The sequence below is a fragment of the Scomber japonicus genome, chromosome 16, assembly GCF_027409825.1.
Source record: "Scomber japonicus isolate fScoJap1 chromosome 16, fScoJap1.pri, whole genome shotgun sequence".
NCBI classification, from domain to species: Eukaryota; Metazoa; Chordata; class Actinopteri; order Scombriformes; family Scombridae; genus Scomber; species Scomber japonicus.
Genome location: NC_070593.1, coordinates 4,764,827 through 4,784,129, shown reverse-complemented (window position 1 = coordinate 4,784,129; position 19,303 = coordinate 4,764,827). Strand labels below are relative to the sequence as shown.

At 39.8% G+C, this 19,303-nt stretch overlaps 1 protein-coding gene across 1 annotated transcript; it reads left to right on the top strand.

The window, feature by feature from the left end:
- The first annotated feature begins 7,328 nt into the window (after positions 1–7,328).
- LOC128375818 (uncharacterized) lies at positions 7,329–14,508 on the top strand. The gene is given in 12 exon segments (XM_053336234.1): positions 7,329–7,728; positions 7,877–8,428; positions 8,577–9,128; positions 9,277–9,822; positions 9,967–10,518; positions 10,667–11,283; positions 11,376–11,564; positions 12,462–12,613; positions 12,862–13,104; positions 13,614–13,773; positions 14,324–14,399; positions 14,489–14,508. Coding segments are annotated over 12 exon segments (4,059 nt in total).
- Positions 14,509–19,303: the final 4,795 nt, after the last annotated feature.

Below are 19,303 nucleotides of genomic sequence, written 5' to 3'. Positions count from 1 at the left end.
CTGTCTGTCTGTTTTGCCAGTTAACTGAGCTAATTCATTTGAATGGAGTGATTAATTCATGTTTACTGTGGACAAAATAAATAGTTGTGTACTGTTTTGTATTGTAGTTGTATGATTTGTGGTATATAAAAAGATTCAACATTTATCAATAGAAGATGAACAAAATGTATATAATATAATTTCATACAACTAAGTAATTTAAAATATAAAGTATGATAAAATCTACTCTCTAAATGATTTGAAGATTTACTTAATAATTTCATAACAGTGATGTTCCTGTCTGTGGAAAAAATGAAGTAGACTTTAATTAATAAGTTTAAATAAATATTATTTATGCTTAAATTTGATTAACATTAACTTAATATTTTCAGGGATGTTAAGTTGAAAATAAAGTACATTCATGAAGAAAATTGTGTACTCGTCCCGGCAGTGGCCCCGTGGCACTCAAAATTTCCCTGGAATTTTCTAGTTGTTATTATAATTATAATAATAATGATAAAACTTCCTCAAGGAAGGAAAGGAGAAAGGAAGGAAGGAAGGGAGGGAGGAAGACGGACGGAAAGGAGGGAGGAAGGAATGAAGGAAAGGAGGGAGGAAGGAAGGGAGGAAAGGAGGGAGGAAGGAATGATGGAAGGGAGGAAAAAGGAAGGAAAGGGGGAAGGAAGGGAGGAAGGAAAGGAGAGAGGAAAGAAGGGAGCGGGGGCGTGGCCTCACAGCGAATTTCAGTGTCTTGCCATGGAATGTCACTGCCACTGTCTTATCACTTGACTCCACATAGTTCAGTCTTTTCCAAATTCACTATGCTTGTTAAGAGTCCCGGTCTGAAGATATGTACAGGCCCATATTCAGTAGCAGCCATAGCGCCACCTACCTGCAGCAGTAAGCAACTTTAACAGACATGTTCCCATCTGCACCAAATGTCTCATCATAAGAGTCCCGTCCTGAACACATCTATGCTTCAATATTGTCTCTTAGTCATAGCACCACCTACTGGACACAGGAAGTCAGCCTCGTGACACACATTAGCCCATTTACATGACATGCACATGGTGTGTCTTCCACATCATACGCTATAACAGCCGTGTGAGTAGTGAGTTACTTAGTGGGTTTACTCTAGCACCACATAGTAGACACAGCAAGTGTTATGTCTGAAGACTTCTATGTTCCCGTGATGCGAGTCCTCCGACTGCGCCACAGCCCGACATGCGTGCCTGTTCATCGCTGCTTGCAGCTTTAATTATTATTGTTGTTATGAAGTGATAAGACTTGGTAGCATAACCTAACCCTAACCCTTAACTTGACTACCTGTTGCCAGGAATTTCAGTCATCAGGCGTTATCCAACGATGATAAAATCTAATCTAAAAAACAGTTTCAATGTTCAATGTTTGTTGTGTAACCATTTTTGTCTCTTCTTCTGTATAAAACTTGCACAATCCTGATTGCTCTCTGTGTGTGTGTGTGTGTGTGTGTGTGCGCGTGCGTGCGTGTGTGTTTGTGAAGTCCTTTGTAGTGTAGTGTTTCTCGTCTGTTCAGTTTACATGTATATGATCCATGACTGTCAAAATAGTTTAATAATCCACTTACTCAGACGTGCAGAACAATAATGTCCACCCAGAGTTTCACCCATTTACCCATTTACCCATCTAGCTTTAGCATGCTATCAGTCTAGAGGCATAGGACCTATATCACTAATTATATATAAATAAATCATATTTTTACCAAGACGTTAGAAATGATGCATTCCAAGTTCACTTCAAATTGTATCCAGTGCACACTTTTTTAATCATGGTGCCCTGGATGGTGCAAACCACTGCAGGGTACAATCCTAATCCCTCCTAGCCCTCCTCTTCAGGGGCCAAGCCCCATGTGCATGCATATGTGTTAACTAAATTTCAAGCGCTGTAATTTTAACTTGACTACCTGTTACCAAGAAGTTCAATCATCGGGCATTACCCAACAATGATAAAATCTAAGGAGCAGCAATTAAAAAACAAAAACCAGTTTCAGTGTCTTTATTATTTATTGCTTTAACACATACTTGAAAACACATGACAACATATTTGCAAGTCAGGTCATAGTGATCTTTGATGGTCATCCAAACCAAATAGTTTTCACTGCCAAGTATCTTTTGTACTTTTTGTCCTTTGGAAACTTTAAGACCCTTTAAGAATGAGGATATTATGTCAAGGCAATTAAAACATTGATGAACCTACCAAGTGGATCTTTGCTGAACACGCCAAGAACTCAACAAACAAGCTGCTCTCAGTGTATTGCATGTAACACTTGTTGTCTTTGATCAATTGTTGCTTTATCTCCTATAATAATACAGTTGTTGAAAGACAAGTGCTTCATGCAGAGCAGTGAGTTTCAGTGTTCACAACCAAATGCGTATGTGTTAACTAAATTTCAGTTTCACTTTATTCAAAACTCTAGCACTTTTCAAAGCTTAAATAGCATAATATACAAGTTAAATCAAAGTGTTTCAATGTTAAATTGAGTAAATCCTTTAACTCTTTCATACTGTTCATATTCTGACTCATAATTAGTCTCTACACCAATTCACATTCATAAATTCCCCATCAGTCATTAATACATGTTTGTCCTTCTATTTGATTCATCTTATGGAAAGAGAAAATGTTATGATCCAGGAGAACACTTAATTTTTTCTTCTTCTATTTTTGTATACTGTGGGTTGCATTAGCATTAGGTTTTACAGTGTTTTTTTACAGCTCTCAAATGCAAAGAAATGGGTCAAATGTGACCCTGAACAGTATGTAAGGGTTAACTTGACTACCTGTTGCCAAGAAGTTCAATCAAGTTAGAGTGGAATGTGTCACAATAACCCTCGTCCCTCATGCCCTCCTCTTGAAGTGGCTAAGCTTATAACTACTGGCAAATGGTAAGTATAAGACGCACCATCTAGAGCTGTGAGTTCACATCTGTGCCACAGGATTTACCATGGCTTCCCCATTAGCAGGAACCATGAACTTTCCATGTATTCCTCCTTTATGTGCGCTACAAGACAACGGATTGGGGGACTAAGCAAAGCATAAAGGAGAGCTTTGGGCCACAATCGCTGAGCGAAGGCATCCACTCCCAGTAGAGAGTCATTTTGTGTGTTAATGGAGAACCATAACACACACTGTGTATCTCCTTGTAAGGCAAACAGATCCACCTCCACTCTCCTGAATTTGTGTGGGATTCAATCTCCACACTTATGTGGGACCTCCCAAATGACATTCAGCCCATTTCTGTTGGGAGCCAACAGCCAAGCTGAGAGAATACTGCCTGATTCATATGCACCATTGTTGTCATGTTGTCTATCCTCAGCACCACATGCTTGTCTATCAGCAGTGGGGCCAAGTGTTTTCAGCACCATGAACAGCTCCAGCAGTTTATATGGAAAGATGGCAACTCTCACTACCCCTCGGTGTAAAATTCATGATACAGGTCTGGTTTCTGGCAAGTTTGCAAATACATATTCAATAAAGTTAACATTTTGCAGTCATGCTCTTTATGTGCATGCGTATGTGCATATGAATGAGAAAAGAGTGCACGTACACAACTATTAGTAACTATTTATTTTTCCTTCCAAAGATAAAATCAAACCAACACCCTTGATTGGTGTAAAACATTTGCGTGTCAAAAATGATCTTAGAAATGTTCTGGGAGAAAACCAGTTTGTGCAAACAAAGACACAATGAGAATCTGACTTTGTCACAACAGGGCTGGGGTGTGGACATTCAGAAAAAGGATAAAAGAGTGAAAGAGCGGTTTCATCCTCGCAGACACCCGAAGAAGAAGAGTCTGATGAAGAGCTGAAGCATCACCAGAGAAACCCTGAAATCAAGTATCTCCTCTAGAGGTAGGTGAACCTGCACACTCCTCTTTTTAAATCTAAGATGAATTGGTTAAAGTGGGCTGCTCCTCTCTAGACTCAATTTGCTCTTCATTTAAAGGAATCATTTTATTAAATTATCTGTAGCTGCTGGCTCTGTCTAAACCACCTGAAGTTGCGCTCTATTCATTTTTCTGGGCTATTTCAGAATCTCGATGTGTCATTTAGATAATTCTTTAGTTTATTGTTTTAGACAGCGCTTTATTATTTTATCTAATCTCATCATCTTCTTGTAACATTTTTAATACCTGAAAACAATACAGGATGAGTTTGATCTTCTAAACTACAAAGGGTATGGAGGTTTGGATGGATTTATGTTAATTTTTTAAAGACACTTAAAAGTTGTGACATTTATTGCAGTAAATATCAAATCCACATCATTTTTCAGAAACATGATATACATATGATTTACAATATGTAATTAAATATGCAAAGTAGCCTTAGTACAGTTTGATGATCTCAATGCAAATAATGAATGAACATTTAATTAATTAAATTCCATAATTGCCATGGTATTCTTGCACCTTTATTTAAATGGAAATTCATTTTGCAAAACTGAAATTCAATGTGCAATTAAGTCATGCAATTTGAAAAAATATTTAGCATTTGACAGTTTAATACACAAAATGGCAATCTTCACATCACTTTGTATTTTTCAGGTTAAAAAATACAATGCTTATTGGATTGCATTTTTGCCGAACGCTTTATCTGCACCAAAATTCAGTTGAGGATGCTGAAATCTGTCAGTTCTCTCATGAAGTCGAGTCTTCCTTACCGATGTTCCTTCTGTGACTTCTCAGCTGTGGAAGAGAGTTACAGGATTGCTCCATAGTGTTAAAAGGAGTTTCATTTCTAATTTATAAGATGATATCATTCCTTCCAGCACTTGGAAGCTTTATTTTATTGATAAAGTTGATTATGTTGTCAATAAATGTATGTACAGTAGCTACCTGTATCTACCTGCTCAAATTATTTAACCCCAATGCCTTCAATAATATCTTAATCACGTGATCACAACGTTAAAATAAACCAAAAACACTTTCATTTTACAATACCACTGACAGATATCTGACTTCAAGAACAACCGTGGTTACAACGAGTGTATCCAGACGTGTCCCTCACTTTCAAGTGTCCTCTGGAAACACATTTATCGTTTGGTGTTATTGCAGTATGATTCTGTAATGTGTTGCATTAAGACATGTGTGTTGTCTTCTTTAACAGGTTTGTGTCCTCCATGTTGTCCATAATGGGGATGCCTGGGGGTTTATTGTTGATCCTCATTTTGCAGATTAATACAGGAAGCACCTCAGGTAAACCATCTGACATCTTATCGTCTTGAGTTACACTTTGTGACACATATTCACTGTGTATTTTTTTAATTTACATAGATTTGTTACATTTCTCCTTCTTTTGTGTCACACATGAATTGACTTCTATTAAAAGACTTTAATCAAATGGTGCCTTGAATTTGCTTCTCCACACATAACTGTCACATTTTCTTGGTACATTATCTTAGGTATATTTTGAAGCTATACTTTTTTCACACTGACTTAGATCTCAACATGTAAGATGGGTTGTTTTTTTTTTTGTTTTTTTACAACTGCCCTATTACATCAAATGGAAAATCTAGATGTCTTCAACATCATTTCAAACATACTATTATTATATACTGTTTTTTTATATTATTAGTGCCACGGGTGCGCAGCTTCTCCATACTTAATCTTTTTTTTCTTCCGCCAAATTTCGGCGCATAACTTCTACCGGAGCTTTGAGAAAACCCCGACAATATATACATCAAAACGTGCGGCTTGATTGGGAAAGAGGTGCTATGACTTTTCCCAACGTTATTCCCAAAAAAACAGGAGATTTCTCCATTGGAAATGAATGGGAATTTTTTGAAAAAACCCCACCCCTCACCTTTTTTCAGAGTCACCTAGCTCTCTCATACCTGCACGTAGAAACGTGATTCAAACTTTAAAACGTAGGAAAACTTGTGCTCTCTGGAAAAATACCAAACTATTTTTACATAAAATGTTAACTTTTCAAACTATGAGCAGTCAAACGAGGAGTGGAAATCACTTTTTCGTCAAAGTTAGAGTGGAAGCGGCAGTTAGCTTGAGTGTGAGAAGCAGTAAAAAATAACCTTAATTTTTATTTTTAACTTGAGTTCACGGCCAAACCGTAAAAAGGAGACAAATAATTTTTTGTCAAAATGTAGACATGGGTGTTGGAATTCATGATATGTGACTTTGACAGGCGGGATCTGCACAAAATTTAAACGAGGGGGCTGAGACCGGCGGCAATACCTGTCTCGCTCTCCATTGACCCTAATGTAATCGTCTTTAGAAAAAAAAAAAAGAATCTCTCTCTCTCTCTGTTTTCGCACTGAGCCTACGCGCTCATTTTAAGGAATGTCTGAATAAAATAAACGCTGTCAGAATCTGCCGGCTTCTGTGTTTCTCACTGTGTTTTCGGTTTTCGGACAGGAATTACATTTTTCTCACAGTTTGCAATTGTTCGGGACCTTGTCAGAAGCCAAATTCTGGGGGGATTTTGAGAATTTCCAAGCAGATTCTCAAATCACCGTAGCAACCGTAGGGCCTTAGCTGACCTTAGCAACCTGTCGCTGGGCAGAAACTGAGCTACCTTTTTGTGATTGGCTAATTCCTGTCTTTTTTGCCAGTTAACCGAGTTACCGGCCGAGCCAGTATAGATACTCTCTCCATATATGTATGAATTATTATATTGATACTCTCCCCCTCTCTCAATATATGAATTATATTGACACTTTTACTGCTCAAATGCAGGCAAGTATAGTGTGTGTGTGTTTGTACTCACTGTGTTGTGTGCTAACACAAGTTATGTGTGAAGCGTAAAGTACTGTAGTGAAGTGCTTAGAGTTTGCGCATGTTGCTACTGCCTTGTGCTCTGTGTGCTACTCTCTGCTTACATCTACTGTTACACTTGATACTGACTAGTAAGATGTACTAGTGTTAGTGCAATTCTTGAAACCAGAATATGATCGGGGTGACTTTTGAACACTGGAAATAAATTGCGTACTCATCCAGGCAGCAGCCCCGTGGCACATAAAATTTCCCTGGAATTTTCTAGTTATTATTATTATTTTGAAAACTTGAATTTAATATGTTCAATGAGCCTGAGAAATGATTTGTTACTCAATATACCTTTCTAATAATAACAATCCACCCTGAGACAGGTGCAGTATTTCATTCACTAGTGATTGTTGATGTAAAAGACGGCAATCACATGACTAGCTTCAGTTTATGAGGAGATTTGAAAAGGCCTTCATGAATCAGTGTAAATTTACTCTCAGAATACACAAAAATAACACAAAACAGTGTGCATCAAACTATTCTGTTGCTTTTCACAGGGGCAGTTGTCTGTGGACATAATGTTTGTCCCTTAGGTATGGATTGCATTAATGGGACTAGTTGTGCCGACCCCTGTGACAACTACACTGCACTACATGATGAGTGGCGTTCAACTAATAATACAATGAATCAGGTCCTACACTGTGACAGAAATGTTAACTGGCAAGGCTGGTATCGCCTGTTCCTGGGGCAAACCAGTGCTCATATTCCAGAAAGATGTGTGGCTGAGAACAGATGTGGAACCCATGCTCCTCTGTGGATAACAGAACCTCATCCCACACAGTCAAATGAAATTGTAAATCGCACTGTGTGCAATGCCTGGAGCGGCAGCTGCTGCCTATTTCCCTCACACATCATCCAGGTCAAGCTCTGCTATGGAAACTACTATGTCTACAAACTTGTGAAGCCATCAGTTTGCCATCTTGCATACTGCGCAGGTATTGTTAAATTTGAAACATCTTTTCACTGATGCAAAATAATCAATCTGCTCGTCTAGTCCATTCATTTAAGTGTTTTAGACTAATAAAGACTCCACTGTCAACTTGTTCGTAGATTAACTATTTATTACTTGTTTCATTGTTTCAGAGGTTAACCGAACAGAACCTGCAGTTGCTTCAACCACATCTGATCCAAGACCACAAAGCTCCACCACCGCTCATCCTCCCACCAGCACCAGATCAGTCCCCTCTTCCCAGACTGTCCAGTTCAACTGTGAACATAATGTTTGTCCCTTAGGTATGGACTGCATTAATGGTACTAGTTGTGCCGACCCCTGTGACAACTACACTGCACTACATGATGAGTGGCGTTCAACTAATAATACAATGAATCCGGGCCAATACTGTGACAGAAATGTTAACTGGCAAGGCTGGTATCGCCTGTTCCTGGGGCAAACCAGTGCTCATATTCCAGAGAGATGTGTGGCTGAGAACAGATGTGGAACCCATGCTCCTATGTGGATAACAGAACCTCATCCCACACAGTCAAATGAAATTGTAAATCGCACTGTGTGCAGTTCCTGGGCGAGCAACTGCTGCAGATTTCGCACACACATCATCCACGTCAAGCTCTGCTATGGAAACTACTATGTCTACAAACTTGTGAAGCCGATTGGATGCTCTTTTGCATACTGTGCAGGTATTGTTCAATTTGAAACATCTTTTCACTGATGCGAAATCATCAATCTGCTCGTCTAGTCCATTCATTTAAGTGTTTTAGACTAATAAAGACTCCACTGTCCACTTGTTCTTAGATTAACTATTTATGACTTATTTCATTGTTTCAGAGGTTAACCGAACAGAACCTGCAGTTGCTTCAACCACATCTGATCCAAGACCGCAAAGCTCCACCATCGCTCATCCTCCCACCAGCACCAGATCAGTCCCCTCTTCCCAGACTGTCCAGTTCAACTGTGAACATAATGTTTGTCCCTTAGGTATGGACTGCATTAATGGGACTAGTTGTGCCGACCCCTGTGACCACTACACTGCACTACATGATGAGTGGCGTTCAACTAATTATACAGTGTATCAGGGCAACCACTGTGACCGATATGTTAATTGGCAAGGCTGGTATCGCCTGTTCCTGGGGCAAACCAGTGCTCATATTCCAGAGAGATGTGTGGCTGAGCGCAGATGTGGAACCTATGCTCCTATGTGGATAACAGAACCTCATCCTACACAGTCAAATGAAATTGTAAATCGCACTGTGTGCAGTTCCTGGAGCGGCAGCTGCTGCTATTTTCGCTCATACATCATCCAGGTCAAGCTCTGCTATGGAAACTACTATGTCTACAAACTTGTGAAGCCATCAGTTTGCAATCTTGCATACTGTGCAGGTATTGTTAAATTTGAAACATCTTTTCACTGATGCAAAATAATCAATCTGCTCGTCTAGTTCATTCATTTAAGTGTTTTAGACTAATAAAGACTCCATTGTCCACTTGTTCTTAGATTAACTATTTATGACTTATTTCATTGTTTCAGAGGTTAACCGAACAGAGCCTGCAGTTGTTTCAACCACATCTGATCCAAGACCGCAAAGCTCCACCACCGCTCATTCTCCCACCAGCACCAGATCAGTCCCCTCTTCCCAGACTGTCCAGTTCAACTGTGAACATAATGTTTGCCCCTTAGGTATGGACTGCATTAATGGGATTAGTTGTGCCGACCCCTGTGACCACTACACTGCACTACATGATGAGTGGCGTTCAACTAATAAGCATAAGGGCCTACACTGTGACAGAAATGTTAACTGGCAAGGCTGGTATCGCCTGTTCCTGGGGCAAACCAGTGCTCATATTCCAGAGAGATGTGTGGCTGAGAACAGATGTGGAACCCGTGCTCCTCTGTGGATAACAGAACCTCATCCTACACAGTCAAATGAAATTGTAAATCGCACTGTGTGCAATGCCTGGAGCGGCAGCTGCTGCAGATTTCGCTCACACGTCATCCAGGTCAAGCTCTGCTATGGAAACTACTATGTCTACAAACTTGTGAAGCCATCCACATGCCATCTTGCATACTGCGCAGGTATTGTTCAATTTGAAACATCTTTTCACTGATGCAAAATCATCAATCTGCTCGTCTAGTCCATTCATTTAAGTGTTATAGACTAATAAAGACTCCACTGTCAACTAGTAGATTAACTATTTATGACTTATTTCATTGTTTCAGAGGTTAACCGAACAGAGCCTGCAGTTGCTTCAACCACATCTGATCCAAGACCGCAAAGCTCCACCACCGCTCATTCTCCCACCAGCACCAGATCAGTCCCCTCTTCCGAGACTGTCCAGTTCAACTGTGAACATAGTGTTTGTCCCTTAGGTATGGACTGCATTAATGGGACTAGTTGTGCCGACCCCTGTGACCACTACACTGCACTACATGATGAGTGGCGTTCAACTGATTATACAGTGTATCAGGGCAACCACTGTGACCGATATGTTAATTGGCAAGGCTGGTATCGCCTGTTCCTGGGGCAAACCAGTGCTCATATTCCAGAGAGATGTGTGGCTGAGCGCAGATGTGGAACCTATGCTCCTATGTGGATAACAGGACCTCATCCTACACAGTCAAATGAAATTGTAAATCGCACTGTGTGCAGTTCCTGGAGCGGCAGCTGCTGCTATTTTCGCTCATACATCATCCAGGTCAAGCTCTGCTATGGAAACTACTATGTCTACAAACTTGTGAAGCCATCAGTTTGCAATCTTGCATACTGTGCAGGTATTGTTCAATTTGAAACATTTTTTCACTGATGCAAAATAATCAATCTGCTCATCTAGTCCATTCATTTAAGTGTTTTTGACTAATAAAGACTCCACTGTCCACTTGTTCTTAGATTAACTATTTACGACTTATTTCATTGTTTCAGAGGTTAACCGAACAGAGCCTGCAGTTGCTTCAACCACATCTGATCCAAGACCGCAAAGCTCCACCACCGCTCATTCTCCCACCAGCACCAGATCAGTCCCCTCTTCCCAGACTGTCCAGTTCAACTGTGAACATAATGTTTGCCCCTTAGGTATGGACTGCATTAATGGGATTAGTTGTGCCGACCCCTGTGACCACTACACTGCACTACATGATGAGTGGCGTTCAACTAATAAGCATAAGGGCCTACACTGTGACAGAAATGTTAACTGGCAAGGCTGGTATCGCCTGTTCCTGGGGCAAACCAGTGCTCATATTCCAGAGAGATGTGTGGCTGAGAACAGATGTGGAACCCGTGCTCCTCTGTGGATAACAGAACCTCATCCTACACAGTCAAATGAAATTGTAAATCGCACTGTGTGCAATGCCTGGAGCGGCAGCTGCTGCAGATTTCGCTCACACGTCATCCAGGTCAAGCTCTGCTATGGAAACTACTATGTCTACAAACTTGTGAAGCCATCCACATGCCATCTTGCATACTGCGCAGGTATTGTTCAATTTGAAACATCTTTTAACTGATGTAAAAATTCAATTTCCTGGTTTATGGAGGTTCTCATCGTGTGTATAGTATTTACTGTCTCAACTTCTTCTTCTCAAACTTATTTGTTGTCTTTGTATTTTATTCTTTAGTCCAGCATTCTCCACTCCAGCCATCACAACTCATTTGTGGCCGTGATAAACTTCAAGTAGGCCTGGATGTGGCTAGCATGACGTCCTCTGGCTTGAATCCGTTCACTGGCAACCTGGCAGCCCGCAACTGCTCCTCAGTCAGAGTACTTGATGGTGTAGTTTGGTACAAAGTGGAGGCCCAGGCAGGAGCCTGTGGAAACACACTGACGGTAAAGTAAAACCTTACCTAATCTGACATATCATTGTACTCTTTGCTGTGTTATGTACTGTATATGTTGTTCAGGATTAAAGCCAGAGGGCTACCATAGTACTAGCTACAATGGTCATCATCCCAAATTAACATGAGCTGGTTGGAGATACAGCAGAAGATGAACTGCTACAAAAGTGTGTAGAGACATTGCAACTTTAAGAAAATGAAGCATCATGTTAGTTCATGCAGGACACGGAAGTCATACGCCCCAGCTGTAATCAGGTGACAGCCGCTGATTGAATCAGCATACCTTATCAGTCACACATCAATCACCCTTCAACTAATCACCTAACCCTTCTCACAACAAGGCAGACCATTTAAATATGACTCCCACCTACACTGATCTTGCAAGGGTCTATCTGAAATTCATGTCTTGCTTTCAGGCCACTTTGCATTGCGCTTCCTGTTTTGGCTCAGCAGGCTGCTGGCTAATCCAGGGAGCATCTTAGAGTGGAGCATTCAGCACCAAGTAAAACTGTATTTCCATTTTTTCGCAATCAATGGTTTGATCTATGACAAAGGTGTTCCTGACTGATATACAATTACTTAACATTTGTAGCCTTCATGTCTGCCAATGTTGTAGTTGCACATCTTGTGGTGCATATGGACACAGTCAGTAATGTAAGCCTGGGTCATCGAGTGTTTCAGACATTTTCAGACATTCTGAAAATCAACTGCTTCACTGGTGTATCGGGCATAAATGGTGAAATAATGGTACTGAATATGTTTGTGATGCCTGTATGTGAGTCCATCCTAATATTACAATAATTAAGACTGGTTTTCATGTCAGCAGGTTTTGCCAATAGTACACCCGATCACTCAACTGACTGATAATTTATCATCTTCTGTTCTTCAGACCAACAACACACATGCCATCTACTCCAACACTTTATTCATCTATCCAATGGACAACACATCCTTCGCTGTTCCTGTGAGTCTTCCCTTCTCCTGTGCCTATCCTTTGGACACAAGCACCAGCCTGAATGTGGCCATCAGACCATTCCTGGAGTGAGTAGTCTTTTATTAAAGGGCACTATGGCATCATTCACCATGTACAGTTGTAATAATAGAAAAGTGTAACATGATTGTACACATTTTCAAATTATGTTGACATCGCATCACAAAACTTCAGGCAAACCTGGTGAAAGTTGGTCTTCTAACAGTGCTGCAGTGGCCTCTAGTGGTGACCATAAATAGACTATACTGCTGCACGTAATAAAATATATACAAGGCTGTAAATCGTGTTTTCTTGTCAGACTGGCAGGTGGCATTTCAGGCTCAGGTGCCAAAGCCAGAGCCTCCATGTTTCTGTTCCGCAACTCCACCTACACAGAGACTTATCCAGCAGGCCAAGTCACCCTGCCGGTGGGCTCGCCGCTGTACGTGGGGGTCTCTGTGGATGAGAGGGATACAAACTTTGCAGCTGTTCTGGAAGACTGCTACGCCACTCACTCTTCAAACCCTGACGATCCCGTGCGATACTCTCTCATCCAGAACAAGTACGTCTCCGTCAGCAGTAGGGTTGCAAGAGGGTGGGAAATTTTTGAACCTTTCCATGGGAATTATGGGAAAATATGGGAATTATTTTGGAATTAATTGGAAATTTGGGGTAAACTTTATGTTGCTATTGGGTTCAAATGTGTGAATTCAATAGTCTAGGGTTGTATAAATCTTTGTGTGTATGTGATGGAAGAATGCACAGTGCATGTAGGCGGTGTGGCCCTGCAGTAAGTAATGTGCTATGTCCATGGTATTGAAGAATAGGGTAGATATTCACCTGTATTTGCATTAATTCTGGTTGTTTTATGCAAGGTTATGGTACAAGTTGTTTACATTTAAGTTTCCAGTGATAGGCTAACATGCAACTCTGTAAATGTCCAGTTTATTTCCGTTAATTCCCATATATTCCCGTTAAATCCCATATATTCCCTATGTAAAGTATAATGAAAATGGGGAAAACATTGACTGTTTAGCAATGTGAAATGACTCGTTCCATCCTCTCCACCAGGTGTCCCACTGACCGCCGACAGGTGTCTGTGATTGAGAGCGGCTCATCTCGAAGGGCTCGTTTCTCTGCCCTGTTCTTCCTGCCGCAGGGTGAATACAGAGACGTTTTCCTTCACTGCAGCCTCAGATTGTGTGACCAGAGGAGCTCCTCATGTGTTCCAGTGAGTAACAAATCACTTTATCAATAGCAATGTCAATCAATAATCAGGCGGGGAGCTCCGGTCCTCTGAAATGAGGCCAACACGGAAGTAACTTAGAACTGCATTCTATCAAAAGGCCACCAGGGGGCGACCGTCTCTATACAAGTCAATGGAGAATTCACCAACTTCTCACTTGATTTCTAACCTCAGTACACGTTTTCAAAATGTGTTTATGGTCTCAATCGCTAGTTTAAAGCCTTCTTCAATGCAGTATGATGTTCATTTGGGACATTTTGGCCTCCCTGATTTTATATTTGACGATAAAGCAGGGTATGCATTAGGGCGTGGCTACGTCGTGATTGACAGGTTGATTGATTCACAGGTTCAGGAGGGCCGACAGATAGACTGTAAATAGCCATGAACTTGTTCCACACCAACAGTTTTCTCCGATACTATTGGCCTCAAAACAGCAGTTTCGTCCATTATATATACAGTTTATGTCAATAACCAATGTTGCTCAAACACTGGGTTTTAATGGTAATGTTTATTTTTTCCCTTTCTCACCACGCAGTCTTGCACAAGAAGAGCACGTCGTTCCCTTTCAACCTCTGCTCCTATGAAGCCACTGACTATTGGACCAATCATGTGTGAGTAAGAATTACAATCTGGTTTCATCTGATGTCTCAACACAATAAACGTAATAATAACCCGGTTTTCTCTTTTTCTTCATTTTTAGGGGACAAGTCACCGGAGTGAGCTGGTTACATACAGCAACAACACACAAACGTGTTGTACTGTGATATTATTTTGTTTCAAGATGTTTTATTAATTCATTCATTCATAATCAATCATTATCTCACAATACTTAATTATTATTCTATTCTACAATCTATTAGAATAAAAAAACTGAAGGTGCGTGACAAATCAAGATGGTTTTTTTTATTCGTATTAATCAATCATTAAATCTCACCATACTTCTATATTATAATTCAATTCTACAATCTATTAGTATCAAATGAAGAGACATGACAAATCAAAATTGTTTTTTAATTCATATTGATTAATAGGGTTAGGGTTAGGTTATTATTCTATAATTTTACAATCTATAAGAATTTTAAAAAGGAAGGTACATGATTATTAATAATACTTTTCTGTTACTCTGTGTTTATTTTCAGTACAGCCAAATCTGTCAAGCATAACATGATAATGGTGTGGGAAAAATTAATATTAAAAGCAACATTTTTGCATCACTAGTGCTTTGACTCTATTATTTTGTTGTCATCTTCTTTAAGGGTTATTTATAATGAGTTTTCCATAATAATAAAAACTTTGGTGTGTAGTTATCAACACTTTTCTTTCCTTTTGAAAGTTTTTCTTGCATTTGTTTACAATGCATTTCCCCTGTTTTATCTTTCTAAACAATAGCATGGATTCTTCTTTAGATCCAGTAACTGATCTTCCATACTATAGAGTAAATTGTCACTTTTTCTTTATTAATAATATAATACTTATTGTTATTATAATTCTAATAATAATGATAATAAACTTAATTTCTGTTGCACCTTTCCAACCCGTAGTTACAAGGTGCTTCACACAATGCATGTTAAGGGAATAACAAACACAAAACACAATAAAAGCAATAACCAAGCATAAATAGACTTTAACCCTCCTGTTGTCCTCGAGTCAAGGAAGGAAGGGAGGGAGAAAAGAAGGAAAGGAATGGAGAAGGAAGGAAAGGAGGAAGGAAGGAAGGAAGGAGGGAGGAAAGGAATGAAGGAAGGTAGGAGGGAGGCAGGGAGGGAGAAAGGAAAGGAGGAGGGGGGGGAAGAAGGACAGAGGAAGGAATGAAGGAGGAAAGGAGGAAGGAAAGACAAGGGAAGAAAGAGAGGAAGAAAAGAAAGAAGGAGGGAGGGAGGAAGAAGGAAGGAAAGGGGGAAGGAAGAAGAAAGGAAAGGAGGGAGGAAAGAAGGAAAGGAGGAAGGAAGAAGGAAGGAAAGGAAAGAAGGAAGGGAGGAATGTAGGGGGGAGGAAGAAGGAAGGAAAGGGGGGAGGAAGAAGGAAGGGAGGAAGGTAGGGGGGAGGAAGAAGGAAGGAAAGGGGGAAGGAAGAAGAAAGGAAAGGAGGGAGGAAAGAAGGAAAAGAAAGAAGGAAGGGAAGAAGGGAGGGGGGAGGAAAGAAAGAGAGAAGGAGGGAGGGAGGAAAGAAGGACAGAGGAAGGAAGGAATGAATGAAGGAGGAAGGGAGGAAGGAAAGGCAGAAGGGAGGAAAGAGAGAGGAAGAAAAGAAAGAGAGAAGTAGGGAGGAAAGAAGGAAAGAAGGAAGGGAGGAAGGACAGATGGAAGGAAAGAAGGAACAGTCAAAACAGAAGGCAACAGAAGGTCAAGTGGGTCTTTAAAAGCTTTGTAAAATGAGGCACCGACTTTTATGTTATCTTACATTATTTTTTGTCATGTTATGTAATTTTTTGTTAAGTTATTTCATGTTATGTAATTTTATGTCATCTCTGTCATTATTTTACCAGATTATCGTGGTCGATGATGATGATGTCTAGGTTGAGTACTGTAGTGTAAAATAGATTAAGCTACATTACATCACACATTGTAATGAAGCACTGCATCATCTCTTATATTGCCATGTTACCTTTTATACCTTTCATTACATTAAGTGACTCCAGTATCCGGTTAGGATGGGTAAAAATAACACTGTGATTTGCTTTGCTGCGTTATGTTGCAATATTTAGCTGTTACTCTCAGTCCCAGTTGCACACACACAGAAACATACACCACCCACATCACTGTGTTGTGTCACCTTGTGCCCATGGGCAGCCCTGGAGTAAACAGTAAAGAGTGAATCTTGATGCTGGTATTAAAATGCACTGACAGTTACAGCTCAGTGCTCATACAGCCTTAAAACTAAAACACTAAAATAGCACAGAATTGTTATGTGGATATAATATTGTATGAGAAAATTACACAGTCTACATATGGAAATTAATTCCCTTCATGTCTGTCAGTCATCCGGCAGGTGACTCAAACAGCTCTGAGGTGTTCATCCTGTCAGTCACGCAGACGCACCAGACAGGAAATCAGCTGTCGGAGCCGCACATCTATTGTTGGTAAGAGCGCTCAGGCCTCATCGCTGCTTCACTGCACATGGAGATCTGGCTTCGGCAGATACGGCACGTCAGGTTTGAACCCTGCTCTTTGGAGACAAGTGAACCAGGATAATCAGTTGGACTGAGCAACACACTGTGCTGAATGTGTCCGTACTTTAAAATAATCCTGGAGGGCCTATTAACGGTGCATTTTCCATTTATCGCACAAAATTGGAACATGCAGTCATGTTTCTTTGTACTTTCAACCCATCGTTTCTCCCTCATCTGCATCGCCTTCATTTAAATGTATTTTTTCCTTCAGTGTCTGTGAATCAGCCTTCAGGGAACAAGTGGTCGCAGACTGTGTGTGTTTATGTAAATTCAGACTAGATTGTCTTAAGACCTATAATATTCCCAGGCTGTCAACCACCATCATTTATCAGCTTTTTATTCTTTCCCCTGAATGCTGTGACAAAAAATATCCCGCCAACCTTCCCATCAACTTGCCCTGGGAGCATTTCAGCTGTGTTTGAGCTGTCAGGCTGTCGATCAGTGTTTCTGCTGCAGAGCCTGTTTATCCTTTTATTATCACAGCGACTGACTCTCGGTTGTCGTGCATCTCTGTTATGGTAATCATAATGCGTTTCAGGGTGAAGGGGTCATTTTTGTGAAATATGAAAAATTCAAAAACTAAATCACTATTTAAATTAAATGAAGAAGTTTGGGGGAATTGGGAAGAAATTTAGTTTTTTGCTGCAAACCAAATGTGAGTCTTGAAAGCCAAGTCATATATGTAGTTTAGAACAACAAAGCCTGATTTTTTTTAAAAGGAAGGGAAGCTGCACACTCTGATGAATTTATTTAACAGATAAAGATCAAAGTTTCAGCAAACAGCTTTTACCCTGAAGAAGGATGTTGGCCAAAACAAAGATTTTTATCAAAAAATACAACACATTGTTAATAATTAAACCAGTGGTTTCCAACCTTTTTGGCTTTTGATGTCTTACAAAAAGCAGTTTGTAGTCGGCTCACATTTCAGATGTTTATGAGTTAACAGCTCCACCAAATAGTGATTATTTCCTCTAAACTTCTCACATGCTTTCATTTCAATAAATGTTCAAATGATGATTAGAGAAAAAGTCTAAAAACTGAAAACACATTTGTATATCAGGACTTTGTTTTTTCTTCTTTCCTCTCACCAGCCCTCACATTTATCTGCTGACCCTTTGGAGGCGCCCCACCCCTAGGTTGGGAACCACTGGACTAAACTAGCTAACTGTATATAAAGTAGTATAAACTAGCTAACTGTATATATAGTAGTATAAACTAGCTAACTGTATATAAAGTAGTGTAAACTAGCTAACTGTAATACTACATACTATATCACTCATAATACTGCAGTACTTTTATTTAAGTAGGATTTTTTTAGTTATCTAATAGTAGTTAGCCAGCTACAGCTAAATAATTTTAAAGATTGTCTCTGTTCGACTTTTTCACATTTCTAGGTTAAAAATAGGTTAATACATAATAATGTAAAATAGTTTATTTGAATCTAAATCTTGTTGTAATAGCAATCTTAAATATGCACTTTAATGGCTTCCTACATGAAATCATGCCAAAAGACTTGAGGGTAAGCTAGCAGATTTCACATAAGGAAGTAACATTATTCTTGCAGTGTATCTAGAGCTTGTTTGTCCAAGTATTATAGAAATGAAAGATAACTGTTTGTCTGCTTAGCTTACATACATACCTGTACATACATATGATGTACGCCCCCAAATCCAATAAAGAGTTATGCTAGTGCAGACAAACGCATTGTTTAATTCATCATTTATATGTTTGTTGTGGTTACAACAGAAAAAAAAATCCAAATTGCAACCCACTTCAGGGTTTCTTCTACGTTATCTCAGATAAACAGCATGACACGGTTTGATTTTCTTTATTTTTAGTCACCTGAAACATATGAAAAAGTCTCATCTTACATCATGTTATATAAAAACCGAATAGTGAGTGTCGGTGGGGGAGTCTTGGCATTAAAAGCATTTGGGATCCACTTGTGTCAAACAACAGAGCAAAATAAAATATTCAAGAATAAAAAGAAAGGAAAAGTCAACATGCAGATGGCAGGAGAATGTCAGCTACATTTATTTTCTTTTCGTTTTCTTTGTGGTTGGATTTCGGCGGTGTGACTCATTCTGTTTTCAGCTGTCGACGCTCAGGGGAGAGCAGAGAAAAAAAACAGGTAAGATGAGTTTTTATACATCAGCTGTCAGTGGCGGTTTTATGAATACTGGTTTTGAGAAAGTAGGAAAGGAAAGCTATAGAAGATATGATGACTTGCAGAGAGAGGGAGAATGACAAAGAGAAAAAGGGGGGGGGTAGTGGGCAGGGAGAAGAAAGTGAAGGCATGACATGAAAAGAAAGTAGAGAGAGGGAACATGGAGTCAATTGGAGACA